Source organism: Danio aesculapii, chromosome 4, assembly GCF_903798145.1.
Source record: "Danio aesculapii chromosome 4, fDanAes4.1, whole genome shotgun sequence".
Classification (NCBI taxonomy): Eukaryota; Metazoa; Chordata; class Actinopteri; order Cypriniformes; family Danionidae; genus Danio; species Danio aesculapii.
In genome coordinates this window covers 41,906,920-41,924,796 of record NC_079438.1, presented here as the reverse complement: position 1 = coordinate 41,924,796, position 17,877 = coordinate 41,906,920, and the positions used below count along the sequence as shown (strand labels likewise).

Here is a 17,877-nt window from a genome sequence, read left to right as displayed (position 1 = left end):
AGTCCTTTACCTGGCGAAATGCGGTGCCAGATGCAATGCAGATTTTGCTAGTTCAAAACTGGCGCAGGTATCATTTTCATATCCTGCATCAAATAGCAAATGCATTTGTGGAGCCATGCTTGTGCTAGTGTGAAATGGAGGTGTGTTAAGGCACATTGTTGACACATTGCTATTTTGATGCAACTGTGGGCGTACTCACACTACATACAGTTGCCTTGAACTGTGCCAAAGCGCAATTGCCACCCCCCCCAACACCCCTCCACCCCCCTTCCTCAATGATCTGCATTCACACTGTATTTTGCCTTCCGAGCCGGAGCACGCGTACATCATTGACTTGTTCAGTGCAACAGAAGAGAAGCGCTCTTGCTGTTTTGTATAATTTTTAGTAGTTTAAGGTGCAGTAATAGACAGTCAAATAGTTTGCATAAGAGATCCACCTCTTTTGACGCTCATAAATTATCATAAAAGTCCTTGTGCTGCACGCATTAGGAGGTGTGCTGAAGGTGCAGCTGATGTGCAATAAGAGGGTTTGCTTCTTTAATAAACTATGACAGTTCGTGTTTATTAAAAAAAGTAGGAATAATTCATAAATTCATATGAAACAGTCCCTTAAATTTGATGTCGCGGCTTCAGTTTTGGGCTCAGGCATGCTTTGTACTCACACTATAAGCGCACCATGCCAAAGCCCAACCGAACTGCGCTCTGGCACACCTCTTCCAATCAGGCCAGGGCCAACTGAACCGTGTCTGAGCTCGATTCGGAACACTCACAATTGTCAAACGAACTGGAAAACACGCCTGGGTATGGTTTGGATAGTCCAGTGCACACTGAAATAGATTGTGCCATTAACCAACTAAAATCTTGTCTAAAGTCAATGACGCTTTTTTTTTTTGTTTTTTTTTTACTTATTTAAATAGGTGGCTCTAAAATGCCTAAAAATGTAAGGATTGAACTGTAAAAGAATATTGTTGTCTACATAAATATAAAAACCACTAGCCCCTCCCACGACTTCACCTCAGGGGGCACGACCACAACATGCTCTTAAAGCAGTGGTCTCAAACTCCATTCCTGGAGGGCCGCAACTCTGCATAGTTTTGCTCCAACCAATGTGCACAGTGCCTAAGGAGGTGGCGGTTTTCTTACCTGTATTGTTTGAATAGAGCGTTAATTCTTTTATCCCCGGTCAGGTAGCACATATTCATAAATCCTTATTCATTATAATTTTGAGGGTGGAGGTAACACTGACAAACATGAGGGGCTGTAATTGTCCACTTTTGACTATGTTATTTTTTGTGCTCGCCGCAACTGGCGAATTGCTGGATCTTTTTTTTAAGTTATGGAAATTAAGTTGTCAAAAAGGGTAGCAAACCAGAAGGTTTCCAGAAGTTCCAGAGAATTTTGCATTTGCTCCATGTTTAACAGTAGGGCATATTGTGCCTGGGTGTTAAGGTGAGATTGAAACGGGTGCACAGAGAAGGCAGTGGAGAAATGAACCTCTTTCAAGACCGAAAGACAAGCCTGTATGATTCTTGGAGCCCTGAAGCACACCACCATCCACAATCATAACATGCTACTGCTCTCCTGGTCCGCTGGCTTTGTTTGAATAAGTTCAGTGTGGTCTAAAATGAGGTTTTGATAGCGCTGAACGTGGCTGGTGCTGAATCAACCTCATATAGCTTGGAGAAATCAATGTCAGCCTCATCCACATCCTCTCACACAAGGGACACTATTCCAAAGGATACAGTAACATTCTGTGAGAATTGGGAAATTACTGAAAAAACTAAAAGGATTTTTAGAGAATACGATACGGTAAATCACTGCCTTCCCAAAATGAACTTCCAATGATCAATATTTGTTTGGACACGATTTTAACCCAAGGATGCCATCTGGTGGCTGGATCATTACATTTAGGCTGTTCCAGAGTCCTGTGAATATTTGTTTCAAGTCAGTGCATGGTTAGAGTATGCTTCAAATAGCAAAGGATCTGGTTTTTATTTGGAATATTTCAGTCATGCATTGTCAGGAAAGACGACACAACAGAGGCAGTGTTGTGATGGAGAATGCTTATGTATTGCTTCCAGCATATGTTCCCTGTGATGAAGAAGAAAGCCCACGCAAGCCTCCCTTCAAAGGCTTAATGCCTTAAGCCTTCGAAGTTGGCAAGTAGTTTTAATGACTAAAAAAATCACCATGATCAAAGCAGCTCTAACCAGGACGAGAGCTTCTGCACTGCGCAGAGGCCTAAACCTATTCACTACTTAAGACAAAGTAAAAAGAACAAAAGAAAGGAGTTCTCTTTTGATTCTAGGAGATAATGTAGATAGGAAGGAATGTTTTGAGAATCAATACTTGGTTGCACTTTCTTTCACCATATGGACCAGCTGAAATGTACTTGAGTAATGATATAGATGGTGGAAATTGTAAAGAAATTCAAAATTTTAGTACGGGCTCCACATAACAAGCTACCCAGTTTGTTTACACTTGCTAGAAACGTCTAGACTAGTGTGTTTGAGCTGAATGGAGGTCAAATGTAAAGAAATTTGACTGTAAGATTCCCCATTTTTGTTCCCCTATGAAGAAAATGAATGTGATTTTTTTTTTACTTCAGGAACCCAGTGTTTGTAATCTATAATGCTCCAAATTCCACCAAAAATGAATGCCTTTGTTCTGATGTGACGTGATAAGCATTTGGGATTTGTAGGTCCAATTTCACTGCAACCGTCAGTGGTTATCATATTGCTAGGGTAATGCACATTTGTTTTGAACATGAAGGATTTAGATCCAAGCTATGGTTTTCAGAGGGATTTGTGGGTTGGGTTGAACGCTGTGTAAAGTGAGATATGAGAGATGATTAAGTGTTTGAATCTGGTTTGTGAAAGCAGATGTCTGCTGCACTCCTCTCTCCCACATTTATTACAGTACATTATTTGCTTTACTCTCTTTTGCTCTGATTCGTTTTTTCTTTCTTTTTTTTTTTTGTTTCAGCATGTTCAAGGCAAACAAAGGCCAGCCAACTGATAGAACCTCATTTACCCTGAACTCAGTGAATTTCAGCACAGAATGACCTGGTTGCTTGCTTTGTGGCTTCGCCTAGAGGACGATTTGGCATGTGCTGGGTCTGATGTGGAGGAATATGTTGTAACCTGGTAGCCTAATCTTTTAGCATGAATGGAACAGTTGCGTAGTTGTTCCTACACCATCTGTAGAGCAACCACAACCTGTCAATCTGTTAAAGGTTGTGCTAATCCATTAAACGCTCTCTTTTCCTGTTGGAGCCAATGTAGGAAAGATGACTCATTTATGATACATGTTTTGAATATCAGCATGGTTGTGATTAGTCTGTAGCCACAGGCTGACAGGTAGTCAGAGCAACTGAGTTTTTTATTTATTTAATTTCAATGTTTAGCAAAAATTAAAAATAAAATCTAAAATGGTATTTTTAAAAAGGTGTTAAATTGTCTGACGTTAAGCTAAGATGGCAACACTTGCACATGCAGTGGTGTGGAAAAGTTTCAGCCCCTTTACAGATTTTCATGTTTGCCACACTTTAATGTTTCAGATCATCATTCATTTTCTTTTCGGTTTTAGTCCCTTTATTAATCTGGTGTCGCCACAGAGGAATGAACTTCCAGCTTATCCAGCATATGTTTTACCCAGCGGATGCCTTTTCTGCTGCAACCCATCACTGGGAAACACCTATACATTCTCATTCACACACATACACTACGGACAATTTAGCTTACTTAATTCACCTACACCACATGTTTTTTGGACTTGTGGGGGAAACCGGAGCACCCGGAGGAAACCCACGTGCAGCCGGGGCTCAAACCAGCAACCTTATTGCTGTAAGGTGGTTGTGCTTCTCACTGTGCTACCGTGCTGCCCCCTCAGATCAAGCAAATTTAAACATCAGTCAAACAGAACAAGCAAGGACACCATGCCGTTTTGAAATGAAGGTTTTTATTATTAAGGGAAAACAAAGTAAACCTACAAGGCCATGTGTGAAAAAGGGTTTGTTCCTAATCCTAACGACTAACTGGGCCAACCTTAGCAGCAACAACTCCAATCAAGCACTTTCGATGAATTGCATTGAGTCTGTTACAGTGCTTTGGTCCCCTTGTCTTTGCAGAATTGTTGTAATTTCGCCACATCGAAGGGTTTTTGAGCATGAACTGCTTTTTTAAAGTCATGCAACAGCATCTCAATTGAATTCAAGTCAGGATTTTGTCTAGGCCACTCCAAAGTCTTTATTTTGTTTTTCTTCAGCCATTCAGAAACACTTTTTTTTCCACACAGGGCTATGTAGTTTGGGATTTGTTATCTTTGTTGGAATTTGTTGGATGATCTGAAACATGAAAGTGTGACAAATATGAAAATAAAATCAATAAGGGCCTAACAAATTTTCACCCTCCTGTATCTTAATAACACACAGGCATTTTCTTTTTAAAGTGAATGATTATTGAAACGAATCCTTGATTAACACAGTCCCTTTTGATGTCACCTACTGAATTTAACCTGCAGAAAGAGTCAAAAAGAAATATTCAATGATCTTACCATAATCTATAATAATTGCATGTTTAAACTTATTTATAACTTTGTATGACATTTTTGCAACCTATATGCTAATTAATACTGTAAAATAGACATGTATCATCTTCATCTGTAACATCTGCATTTAATCTGTTTCTGCTGAACTGGAAAACTGTGGCATGAGGTTTTGTCAAGGCATTTCTCTCTCACCTCTTTATATTCACTGAAGGAGAAAGTGGCCCTCAACAGTGGACCTCAACAGTGTCACGCTGAGCAGACTCCTTTATTGTCTGTCCACTTTTATTGCCAGACTGTGATCAACAAGTGTGACGATAACGTTCGTTTATTTTGGAATAAATGTTTTACTTTACTTATCCGAATAGATCTTATGTATCAAGCCCGTAGCCAGGGGGGTTTGGGTGGTTCACACCCACCCCTCACTGACAAAGGTCCAGGATTTGTCCCATTCATGAGCTCATTTGTCTTATTTTTACTGCTATGTCATCATAAATTAAAAATATCGGAAAGGCTTTAAGACCAAGCGGAATACTGATGTACAGTAACTTCAGTTAATCAGTTTTGGCCAATGCAAACAATTATTTTTCAACATACAGCTGAGCAAGAAATCATCTGGCATAAAGTCATCTTTAGCTATTGTATTGTTTTTAAATAGAGAAAACATTTGACAAGTAACTTTTATTTGAAATCTTAGACCTTTTTCTTGATAGAAAACATGGCCATTGAAATGTATGAAGCACCAAAAGCGGCCCATATTAAAAATCTATTTGAATACTATTTTGGCTATTGTTGTTATCCAAGAAAGTGTACTTTCTTTTACAAGAGAGGCTAGACAATTGTGCAGCTCTAAATTATTATTATTATTATTTTTATTATATTTGAATTTTTTAATATTCAAATGGGCAAATTCTAACTGAGGAGTCTAATGTGCTGGCCAGTTTTTTTGCCTAATAAATAATAAAAAGAAATTTCTAATGATATACAGTATGATGTAATAAATTCGTTTTTAAAAAATAATTATTTATCACATTTCTTTATTCTAAATATTTAGGAAAATATTTTACTATTTAGCTCCATAAAATACTAATAGAAATAATAGAAAATTAGGTGAATAACTGCAAAAAAGTCTCCAATTTTGAGAAAAAAGAACCACCCTTTTCACTAGGCTGGTTATGGGCCTATGTATCAGGATGCATGAGGAATATGAATATTAGTTATTATATAATTATTCGTTTATTAAAGTGTTGCTGAAATGTAATACTATGTTTCTACACAACTCGGCATGCGTTTAAGTTGTCTTAAATCTTTTTTTCAATTAAATGTAGAAAACAAAGGACTTCTAGTTTTTTCTGTATTGTTCCACACTACACAAGGGTCAGAAACGAAATGGTACTTTATTCCAACAATTGCCCACAAATTCAAGGTAAGGGGTAAAATTGCTCTTGTACAATTAGCCTAAAATAAACTATGGCGGCTGTCGTTTAGCTCCAAGCATGTTTACGCATTTTGGGAGCCAGCTGGGACTAATCAATAGAAGTATCTAATTAGCCACTGACTGCTGAAACGCCGTTTAAACTGCGTTCTGAATTTTATTTAATTACAAAAAAAGTGCTGAAACGATGTAAGTATGAGATTCGTTTAGCAGTTTTAGGGATTATAATGAGTGTTTTTGCATATTTTGCGTTAGACTAACGTTATGGACCATCATTGCTTGTTCTGTGTAGCCCAAATATAACGCGCTGTTTCCAGAAATGCAAAAACTGTTACAGTACATATTTCATAAACTGACCTTATTGTTTAATTTATGTTGCAAAATCAATGACGTTTCAATATTAAATGCTCTCAGTGCATATCATAGTACCAACCAATTTGTTTTTATTAGTAGGTGTCATGTACTATAACAGTAGGCCTAAGTGTTTTGGCTATATTGTTTGACATAGAAGGCAGATACAATTTTAAAAAGATAGTAATTATAGAAAAAGCTGTAAAACTGGATCTGAACACAAGCAAACGCAAACTACAAGATTTTAGTTTACTCCAAGCAAAGCCTGTTGTTGCTTTAAATTGAAGAAAAAAAAAAAAAAACTCAAAGGCCATCCTGTGGCCAGTGGATTAAAGAAATTAATAGCAATATTGCTCTGGAGAAGCTGACATACACTGTTAAAGGAAAATTACTAGCTTTATATAAAATATAGACCCCTTTCAACACTTTAGGTGGACCATGCAGCATTTTTGATGTTTGAGATTCCAAACCCTTGTTTGTGGCTTATTGTAAACGGATGTCTTACATTTCAGCAACAATTAACAAATTTGTTTAGCCAGCACCCACTGGAAAGCTGTGAAATGCAAGGTACAAAAATATGTATTGAACGTAGTTATTAATTACTTATTTTTTTTAATTATGCACCGTTATTATTTGAATTTATGAAATTTATTTAATCACTTTTTAAACCATTTGTTAGTCATAATATTTCAGTATTTCATTATAAAAAAATCATACTCATGTAAAAATACCATTACTTACCCAAAAATGTTGTGCAAGTAGTTAAAGTATCTGTTTTGAATATAACTCAAAGAATGAGTAAAAAGTAGCCCCTTTAAAAGTACTTATGAGTAGTGAGTATTACGCTGGGAATGGTTGATGCGTTTACATGTAACTTGTGGGTGTGTGTGTGCAAATGTAACATTCTGTAGTGCATTTAGTTATTGTTTAAGGTAATTTCGGTCATCATACAGTAAAGATCCATCATCCTCTCATCAGTGATATTTAGTCTAAACAGTCTATGGGTCATTGCATGTAAAGTATTTTCTTGGACACTTTTAATGCTTCCAAACAGTTTGCTACTTGTCTTAGGGTAGTTCAGTAAGATGCGAATAACCCAATAAAAAAAAAAACAATAAAAATATTTTTTGGGGAAAAAAATAGAAAAAGAGTAAAATCAGGAATGTAAAAATGCCCCTGGAAATGGGCCAAAAATGCTGAGATCCAAAGTTTATTTTAAACCCCGCATTTCTCTTTAATTTAAGATAAAAATGGAGCATTCAAAATAAAGATATTTATTTTTTTCTTAAATAGAACTGTTCATTACATCTCAGAGTCACACATGTACGCATTTCAACCCCAGACCTCATGTATAATCTGCAAAATTCATATTCACACAGAAAAGGCTTCCTTAAACAGGTAGCCGTTCTTGATGACTGATCTCTCATTCTGGTTTATTTCTGTCCCAGTCTCCCCAAGGCTTTATGCAAGATCTTCAGGTCATCCCTCATCTGCCCCAAAGCATTCTGGATCTTGGAAGGCTCATCTAGAACCTCCATGCTGCAAGTGTAGGGGTCATATCTTATGGAGAAAGGTGTCTGTATTGTGGATGAATATCGCCTGTGGAAGGACAGCAGTGGCAGTGAGTAATGATGCTTTCTGATTATGGCAGGCCGTTTCTCTATTATTCATTCCCATTCTTCAATGTTTGAATTCTTGATATCAACCATTGAATTGTTGATATCAAAAATGCTGATAATTGATCTCAACAATGTAATTTGTGATATAAATAAAATAGTGTTAATGTTATTGTTAATATAAAAAGTTAAATTGCTGATGTCAACAATTTAATTTTTGACATTTGTAATTTTGTTTTTCCTAGTTACATTTTATTATAGGCTGCCATTTAAATTTAATTGTTGATATCAAAAGTTAAATTGTTGATATAAACAGTTGAATTGCTACTAGTAAAAATGATACTGGTAAAAAATATTCATATTACAAATGCATTTACAGATATCAGAGGTAATAAATGTAACGTAATGTATGTAATGTAAATACATGTACTAATATCAATAATTTACATTTCTAGTACCAATTTAATTCTTATCATAAGAATTGTTTTTGTGATATGTGAAAGATTAATTTTAACCAGTAAGAAATAAATTTTTGATATCAGTAATTAAGTAATTGATTTATTATTGAATGGCAGCCTTTGGTGACGTTTAACTAGTCAAAATACAATTACAGATATCAAAAAATATTGTTTTTACTACTAAAAATTCAATTCTTAAAATCAAGAATGAACATTTTAACCACTGAAACTTAACTACTAAAATCAAGAATTAACGTTGTTACTAGGAGGGATGCAATTCCTGATATCAACAATTTAACTTTAACTTAATTCTTGATATTAAAAATTAAATTGTTGATATCAAGAATTAAAATATTGAGATCAAGATTAGCATTTCTGCAAATTATGATGTCATTGATGATTGACATAAACCATTAACATTGTTACTTGAAATGTAATTCTTGACATCAACAAACAATTAAATTCTTGATATCGAGATTGATGTTTGTTGATATCACGAATTGACATCCTGAGATTGAATTAAAGACAGAACGGCTTGCTATATTCTGATCATTTCTTTGATCTATTTCCACCTGGTGGCCTTGGGAATTTCTCTTTCCATCTATTATATAAAAGATGTAAAGTATTAAAGGTGGTATTAAAGGGATAGTTCACCCAAAAATAAAGATTCTGTCATCATTTACTCGCCCTTCACCTGTTCCAAAGCTCTTTGAGGCTTTTTGTTTTGTTGAAAACAAAATAAGATATTTTGAAAAAAACTGGAAACCTGTAACCATTGACCGCCATAGTATTTGTTTTAGATGTCAATAGTTACATGATTTTTGTTTTTTTTTTATTTCCAAACATCTTATTTTGTGTTCAACAGAATAAAGAAACACTCAAAAAGATTTGGAACCACTTGAGGGAGGGTAAGTAATGAGTAAAGCTTAATCTTCTGGTGAACTATCCCTCTATTATAATTATTTTAAATGCACTACTTGTGACCAGGTTGCACCACACACACTCACCTCAGCTTCTGTTTGGCATCCTCGAAGCTCTCGGACACAAAGTAAACTGGTTGATATGACTGATCTTGGTATGGTTGAACTGCAGTCTCAGCTGGGTCGAATGGCTTGAACTGGGGCTCGTTAGAAAGGGCATACTGGAAAACACAATAATACATTATGCATAATGCATTTTCAGCTGTGTTTTTTTTAATTGGTTAATCTGTTAATCAAAGAATACTGAATGTACTGTATAACAGCCCCCACAAAAATATAGAAAATTGATAATAGAACTATTTCTTAAGCAGCAAATAAGCATTTTACAATAATTTCAGAAACAAAAATGTCCCTGAAGATGGGGGAGTGGGGCTAGAAAAAGTCAGCTTTGCTAACACAGAAATAAATTATGCGATAAATTGCTTAATAAAATATATTATAATATACTTCAGTTCAAAACTTGTAGTGTAACCTTTGGTAATATGCTACAATAGATGGATGGATGGATAGACAGACAGACAGACAGACAGACAGACAGACAGACAGACAGATAGATAGATAGATAGATAGATAGATAGATAGATAGATAGATTTTTTGTCTTACCAACAGTTCTCCATAGGAGGACAGGAGTCCAGCCCCATAAGCCTTCAATGTTCCATTTTGTTTACAGAGACCAAACTCTACAGTAAACCAGTACAGCTGTGTGTAAAATATATGTTTTGTTAGACAACATATATTAATGTAGTACTTAAAAGCTGCCATTTTTCATTTTAGAACAAGTTTTCATTTCATTTATAGGCACCTTGCATAACATTTAAGGACATCGTACACAAAACCATAATCATTAAACAACAATAAACATTTGATGCAAGCAATCACCAAAGCCTGCCTCAAAAAATAGGGCTTAATGGGAAATTTTAAATCATTAAGATTTTCACTATTTGGCACATCCTGTGCTTAACCAGTTCCATAAATAAGAAGTGGTACGACTAAATCTGTAGAATTTTGTGGGGCTGAAGTCCCCCTAAAATCAGCCTAGCAATGCCCACGCTATTGCTCAAGATGAATTTGTCATTTGAATGAAACAACACAAGAGGGCGCTAAAGACACACTGTAGTGCACTATCCTTCAACGAAATAATCTCCCACTATATATTTACAAAAGGAAACCATACTCACTGTAGACAGTTTTTCAATATCTTCATCTGATGCTCCAAGCGAGACCAGTCCAATCTCCTACAGGGTCAAAGGGTCAAAATGTCATTGAACATTTTCTGATGTTTCCACAACAATAGTTTACTAAATAATCATATATTATAATCATTTATTTGTGTATTCATGGTTCTTCAATACATTTTTTTATTATATTTTAAATTTAATGTAATTGTAATTTTCAAAATGCTATTTTATCTTAACACCCTTTTATAAATTATTAAAAATAATATAATATAATATAATTATCATTAATAATAATTATAAGATGGTGGAAATCCTTGTTATTTTTATCCTACTTGAAATGATTTTACTGCATCTTCAGGCCCTCTTGTAAATTTGCTAAGCACCACTAATTTAGAAGCTACATATACAAAAACCTACAGCAATTAATCCATGTTCACACATTTTCTACTTTGATGAATGATTGTATGTGATGTGTATAAATAAATGGCCCCATGTAGCCTGGCTTGTAATGTAGTACCTGTGAAAACTGAGCAAATTCTTGGTCTGCAAGCATAGGAATATGTCCGAGTAGTTCATGGCAGCAATCTCTATTACATAAAACAAGAGTCAGCCAGACAATATTTAATAACAGTGTGCTCTAAAACGTTATGCATTGTACATACGGTTCAGGGGAATGCATGGGGGCTGAAGGGTGACGAATGTACTGGGTGCACTGGAAAACCCGGAACGCTAAACTGGCGAGAAAATCCCGAGCAGATAGTAGTCCTGCCACCGGCCGCAACTGAAAACCTGTTCTCTCTGAACAACATCAATTGTTGTAATTAGGGCTGGGCGATGAGACAAATCATTTACATATCATAGAAAGTACAAAATATTGCCAAATAAAATGCAAAATGTAAACATTGTACTTCAGGATTGTAACTTGCACTATGCTATTATTCATGTCTCTGTCTGCATCCTCGAAATGGCATGCAATATTGCGCTCATATAAATGCTAAAAAAGTAATCAAATATATTTTGTGACACCACAAAATAAACAATAGGACTTAATGTGAAATGATAGACTTTTTATTTTTCCATACAATACAGGCCTATTGAAAGGAATGGGATTTGTCCTCAAAAAGTGGACATTTTTGCAGTTATTTCTATTCAGTTTTGAGGTTTAAGCTTTGCTGGATTAGCTTGTCAGCTTGTGAACACACTTTTTTTTTGTACCAAAAATATGTTTACAAATGTTTGTAAAAATGTTTACAATAGGCCTACTACTATGAAATATATTTTTACCAATGTCCATTTGAACTGTAAACTGTAATTACAGTTTTATAATGTTATGAGATTAGCATTTTTAAAAAAAAATTAACTCATTCAACTTTTCTCGGTTATAAATTTGGCAATTTGAATAATTAAAAATTACATTTGTCTTAAAGACTTCTTCTGTTGGTTATTTTCAGTTTTGATGTCAATGTTGTCAAAAATGGGGCACATGAGCTCACGTAGGAGCCAAATTCTGGACTTGTCAGTGTGGAGTGGATCTTTCTAACCACCCGAACCCCCCTGGCTACGAGCCTGCAATATATATAGTCATATTGCACAACTCTTAGTGAAATTTAGCACATCAAATAAGTATTTTTACACACAGAAATAAAAGAAGCAGTTCTGTTTACCTTTGAGAAAAGCAGACACCTCTCTGAGCTGAGGGATCTGGTCTTCTCCATACAGACGTTCACTTTCCAGCTGAGTGAGGGCTTCTAGAAACTGTCTGCAGGCGTGACTGGGGTAAAGGCTCCTCAGAGTCCTGTAAACCTCCCTCCTGCCTCATCACATACAACACTTATACAGTCATGTCTGAATATTTAAATGATGGGAAATTTAATTTTTGATAGCAATCAAACTCGTATTATTGGGGAAACTTACCACGTGGCATTCTCTTCTGGAGTGTATTCCACTACTGGTAAAGGGTCACCGCTAGACCGATGAAAGACAGATATGGGTAAAATAAGTATTGAACAAGTCACCATTTTTACAGGTAAATATATTTCTAAAGAAGCTGTTGACTTAAAATTGCACCAGACTTCAGGAGAAATCCACACAATCCAACAATATGGATAAAACTAAACTTTATTTATAATAATAATGAAATGACACAAGGAGAAAACTATTGAAATGTATTTAATACACTGGAAAAAATATTCATTAGATTTACTAAATGTTTTTAAGGTAAGTGGTTGCAAACAATCTACAAGGACTAAATTTATACAAATTAAATTTAGTACCATTCAACTTAATTTCTTTGTTCAAATTCAGCCCGTATAAGTTGTTTGCAACCAAATACCTTAAAAACATGTAGGAAGTCTAATGAATAATTTTTTTTACAGTGTACTTTGTATAAGGCATTTTTGGTAATGACAGATTCAAGACACCTCTTGTATGGAGAATGAATTCACATGCATTGCTCAGATGAATTTTGTTTCACATACTTCAATAAAGTCTAAAATATTGACAGTTCTGCTGGTCTCATCTACATAATCAAATATTTGCGTCTTATTTTCTATTAGATTGAGTTTAGGTGATTGGCTGGGTCATTCTTGCGGCTTCCTTTTCTTTTCTGAAAGCAGTTGAGTGTATTTGGGATCATTATCTTGGTGAAATTTCCACCCTGGTTTCATCCTTATCATCTGGTAATGTAGGTGTCAGGACTGAAACAGCTAATATTAATTTACGCTGATGAGGTGCAGGTTTGATTTCTTACTACTGAGAGATTTCAGCTTCTGTCTGGCCTTTCCATCCCTTTCTTCATGTGTTCAATACTTTTTCACCGTTTCATTTTATTACATACAGTTCCTATAGAAAATCATCATACCCCTTTAAATATTTACTTTATTTTTCATACAGCCTGAAATCAAATCACATACAAAATAACTTTTCCAGCCTTTAAATATTTTAGCCTTCTCCTAACCTGTGCTTTACTACAACTTTATCAGGAAGGTCTTTTGAAAGCAGGGTGTAATGTGAGTAAAGGTCTTCAGAGGGTATGATGATTTTACATCGGCACTGTAACTTAATTTCTAAACCTATTTGTTTGGTTTTCTTTGTGTATATGTGGATTAATTTGGTTGTTACTGACATCTGGTGGAAATTTTAAGTCAACAGCATCTTTAGAAATATGTTTTCTGATAAAAATGGTTATGTGTTCAATACTTTTTTTACACTCATGTGCCCAAATGATATATGCATAGTTTATAATCGAAGCTCATGCATTAATTTAATAAATTTTAAAGTCAAAGTAATCTTTGATTAGCCAGCACAATTTTATAACCTCATTGACAAAAATAATGACGACAACAACAACAGTAATAACAAATTGTTGTTGTTGTTATTATTATAATTGTTATTATAACTTATGATCATTACTTGTATAAATGTATTACTATTATTTATATTTAAACAGTAATGTAATTGTTTTTACAAAATGTTAAAAATACAAATATAACACAAACTATTTATATCAGAAGTAATATTAATAATAGTAAGTAACATAATCTTTATTAGCACAATAATAATAATAATAATAATAATAATAATAATAATAATTATTATTATTATTATTATTATTATTATTATTATTATTATTATTATTATTATTTACAGGTGTCATATTAAAATTCTAAATTGTAAAAATAAAAACATTATTTTTTATTATTTATTATAATTGTTTTATTATATTACTTTTAACCTTAATTAGTATTATAAATTCTAAAAATAAAAAGTACAATTATTATAATTATTATTATTACTAGTAGTACTTTTTAATATTACTTACTGCTTATAATTGAAAGCCATTTCAGAAATGAATCCTCTTCGTTTTCTGTATTCTGGATCACTGAATCCCTAAATAATACAAGTACTTATTTCACTGCTATAACACTGATCACAAAGCAGAAGCAGATCTATGATTATAAAATATGAATCATAATTAACGTCCTGAACGGCGTCAATGTTGTACACTTACAGGGTGATCCTGGTCCAGATCAGGGTCATATTTTGTTATCAGATGATTGCATTTATCAAGGTCAGAGATCTTCTTTGGAAACCATGGCACTATAACATTTAAATAAACATTATAAGACAACTAAAAATAAATGTTTGCTGGTGTTAGACAACAACATGCAGTCACAAAATCACCTACTCTTTTCCTCCTGCACTATTCGCACGTCATCTGCAACTCTTTTTAAGGAGTTGATGAAAATGTCTGTGTCAGAGCAGTGCACTTCACACCTCATGAAGAACTCCAGATCTTCTCCACTGCTTTTCTTACTCTTTCTGCTCGCTCGACTCTCCAGGTGTAGGAGCTTGGTTTCGAAAGTCTGCATAAGTTGAAAAACCAGACTCTTTATGTTTTTAGTACTCATCATTTATTATATATACAATAATAAAATAGTTTATAGTCAGATTTAAGACACCAACATTAATAATTTTAAAATATTATTGGCTTTTTTTCAGTATTTCCAATAAACCACTGTTAAAATTAATGTTGAAAATAATTAAACGCACGTAAATATCCATAAAAAAATGGCAGCTGTGGTGGCCGGTATTTAACCGTTACAAGTATGATATAAATTTTAAAAATATATTTTATGGTAAACTACCATATTTTATTAATTTATATACACCAATGATGAACCAATGCTCATATCAAACAACTTTCCCACAAGCTGAGAAATATACTAAAATATATTGTGTTGCTCCTACACACAACTACAAAACTCAATCACGGTAACATACGGTTAAAATAATGGAATAAACTTTTCTTTTTTTTTTTAATCAACATTACGTGCAGCATAACACTCTAATGTACTTAATTCATGATAAATAAAATAAATAAATATGATAAATAAAAATAAAAGGAACCATATTAATGTCAAAAAGAAAGCATAAAAGGTTAAATGTCATGTAGGGAATTCTGGCAAAGTTCATTTACGGTTATTCGTCAAAGGTTATGGATTTTTACCTTTTTTTATCATTGAAATTGCAGCTATTTTTACGGCGTAAAGTGTGAGTAATTTACTTAAAAATGCACATTTCATTTTTATTGTGTTACCGGCTGTTTCTTTGAAAATTTTTGTGATAAGGACTATAGCAATGTAAGAGTGAAGCTGTTTATATGCCCTCTTATTTTTCAGTGTAAACAGATATATTCTTGCATTCTTTTTTGGTTAGTGTTAGCTCCCTAACAATAATTGTGACAATAATATTTTTAATGTATCACAATTAATTATTTTTTACTTTAATTAATTTATTTATTACAGATGGCATAATTACATTTAATACATTTAACTCTAAAATGTAAAAAAGGGTCAAAAAATAGTTTAACATTAAAAATATAAAATATATATGTATGTGATCTGTTGGTGTTATAGCTGTAACAACAGCTCTGACACTATATTAATACATTTTTTTTCTTTCTAAATAAGAATTAGAGGGATAGTTCACCAAAAACTTAAAATTATGCCATCATTTACTAACTCTTCATTTGTTCCAAACCTGTTTGTGTTTCTTTCTTCTGTTGAACACAGAATAAGCTATTTTGAGAGATGTTTTCCAACATAACTGTAGCCATTGAAAGTATTTTTTTTACTAAGGAAGTCAGAGTTTACAGGATTCAGGATATTTTATTTTCAAATAAGTTGTATTGTGTTTAACAGAAAAAGGAAACTAACGCAACCAGAAACATTTTTGTCTCGTTGACTAAGGTTTACAATAAATATTTTTTTCAGTATTTCTGCCTCAAAATTATGAAAATTGTTTCTCTGCCAAATCATTTTCAGATTTATTCTTGACACTGATTTACGTATGTAAATCACACTTTACAATAAGGTTGCATTAGTTAATGTTAGTTCATGCATTTTCTGACATGAATAAACAATGAACAATATATTTATTGCAGCATTTGTTCGTGTTAAATAATGTTAGTTCATGAAAATACAGTTGTTCATTGTTAGTTCGTTAACTCATCGTGCATTAATGGATTAGTAAATGTTGAACTGTTAATAAATGCTGTTCAAGTAGGCTAGTGTTCATAATTAGTTCATGTTCGTAAATACATTACATTAATAAAACCTGATTTTAAAGCTTGGCCATTTTTTCATAAATTAATTTGCAACAAAATAGCAAAACAGGATTGAAAGTGAAGAAGATTGAGTGTAAATTTGGGGCACATCCTGTGATGAAAAAATTACAGATATTGAAACAAAGTGTGTTAAAAATTTGTGTTGCATAATTGACAGAAAATGTAATAAAGTTTTCTGCCAAGCCAATGAAAGATTTGTTTAATGTACTGTTACAGAACATTAAACACTTTATTCACACTATACATTGAAAACAAAATTATTCATTGGATTTACATTTTTTAAAGGTACGTGGTTGCAAACAATGTATGGGCTGAATTTAAACAATCTAATTAAGTTGAACAGTACTAAATGTAATTTGCTCGTTTAAATTGTTTGCAACCACTTAAATTTAGTAAATGCAGTAATCGTTTTTTTTTTTTAAATAACTGTTTTGTGGACTTAAGCGAATGTTAGCTGTTCTTTAATTTACAATAAAGAATATTTTTTAAACGATTATTATAGCCTACATGAAGTACGCACCTCAAAGACTTTGCCAGCCTTGAAGAAGCCGGCGTTTTTCTCATTTTTAATAGCAAAGAGGATGTTGAGAGTGATTTTGCCCGTCTTCTCCTCCTCAAACACGAAGCTGTCTCCGCAGCGCGAGGGGCCCGGAGATGAAGAGCCGCTCTCTCTGTCGCGCCGCGCGTCCTCAATCAGACTGCGCTTTCTGCCGCTCAGCGGAACATTCTGCGCTATACTGTCCGACTTCATCGAAAACTGTATATATCCAGTTAATGTTATGTCAATACTGATGTCAACTCTAAACAAGCGAGGAGCAAAATTGATGTAGGACTGTGGGGGCCACATCCCCGCAATTTATATACAGACGTGCGGGACTTTATGTAAATGTGTTGCGCAAATCCACGTCTGATTTTAAGCTGAGATGCGTCATGAGTTTGTGTTCTTTTCCAGGCACCAAATAAGACAAGCGACATTTCACAGGTGCTTCAAACGACAGATTACGTAAATAGACGCTATTTTTTTGTGAAAGGTCAGCACTAAACGAGTCTTTATCGTAAATAAATAAATACATAAGTGGGTACGTTTTAATGTCATACAATATCAAAATACGGCTTTGAGAGTGCTGCTCTCCAAGGTACTGAAACTAACTTCTGCTGTTACGCATACAGTTTGTTTGCAAATATA

General features: G+C 33.9%; 1 protein-coding gene across 1 annotated transcript; it reads right to left on the bottom strand.

The window, feature by feature from the left end:
* Positions 1–7,634: 7,634 nt before the first annotated feature.
* th2 (tyrosine hydroxylase 2) lies at positions 7,635–17,875 on the bottom strand. Its single transcript, XM_056455065.1, has 12 exons — positions 17,212–17,875; positions 14,751–14,928; positions 14,574–14,662; positions 14,385–14,452; positions 12,479–12,529; positions 12,229–12,374; positions 11,227–11,362; positions 11,082–11,151; positions 10,565–10,621; positions 9,990–10,085; positions 9,413–9,546; positions 7,635–7,930 (listed from the first exon to the last, which is right to left on the bottom strand). Exons 1-12 carry the CDS (start codon positions 17,536–17,538, stop codon positions 7,765–7,767), a joined length of 1,518 nt encoding a protein of 505 aa, XP_056311040.1. The 5' UTR covers positions 17,539–17,875; the 3' UTR covers positions 7,635–7,764.
* Positions 17,876–17,877: the final 2 nt, after the last annotated feature.

Coding starts and splice junctions, on each gene's coding strand:
- th2 (XM_056455065.1), bottom strand. CDS start 17,538: ATGTGGCCCCCACAGTCCTACATCAATTTTGCTCCTCGCTTGTTTAGA. Junction 14,453..14,573: donor ATCTGGACCAGGATCACCCT/GTAAGTGTACAA, acceptor TGTATTATTTAG/GGATTCAGTGATCCAGAATA. Junction 12,530..14,384: donor ATGGCTTTCAATTATAAGCA/GTAAGTAATATT, acceptor TCATCGGTCTAG/CGGTGACCCTTTACCAGTAG.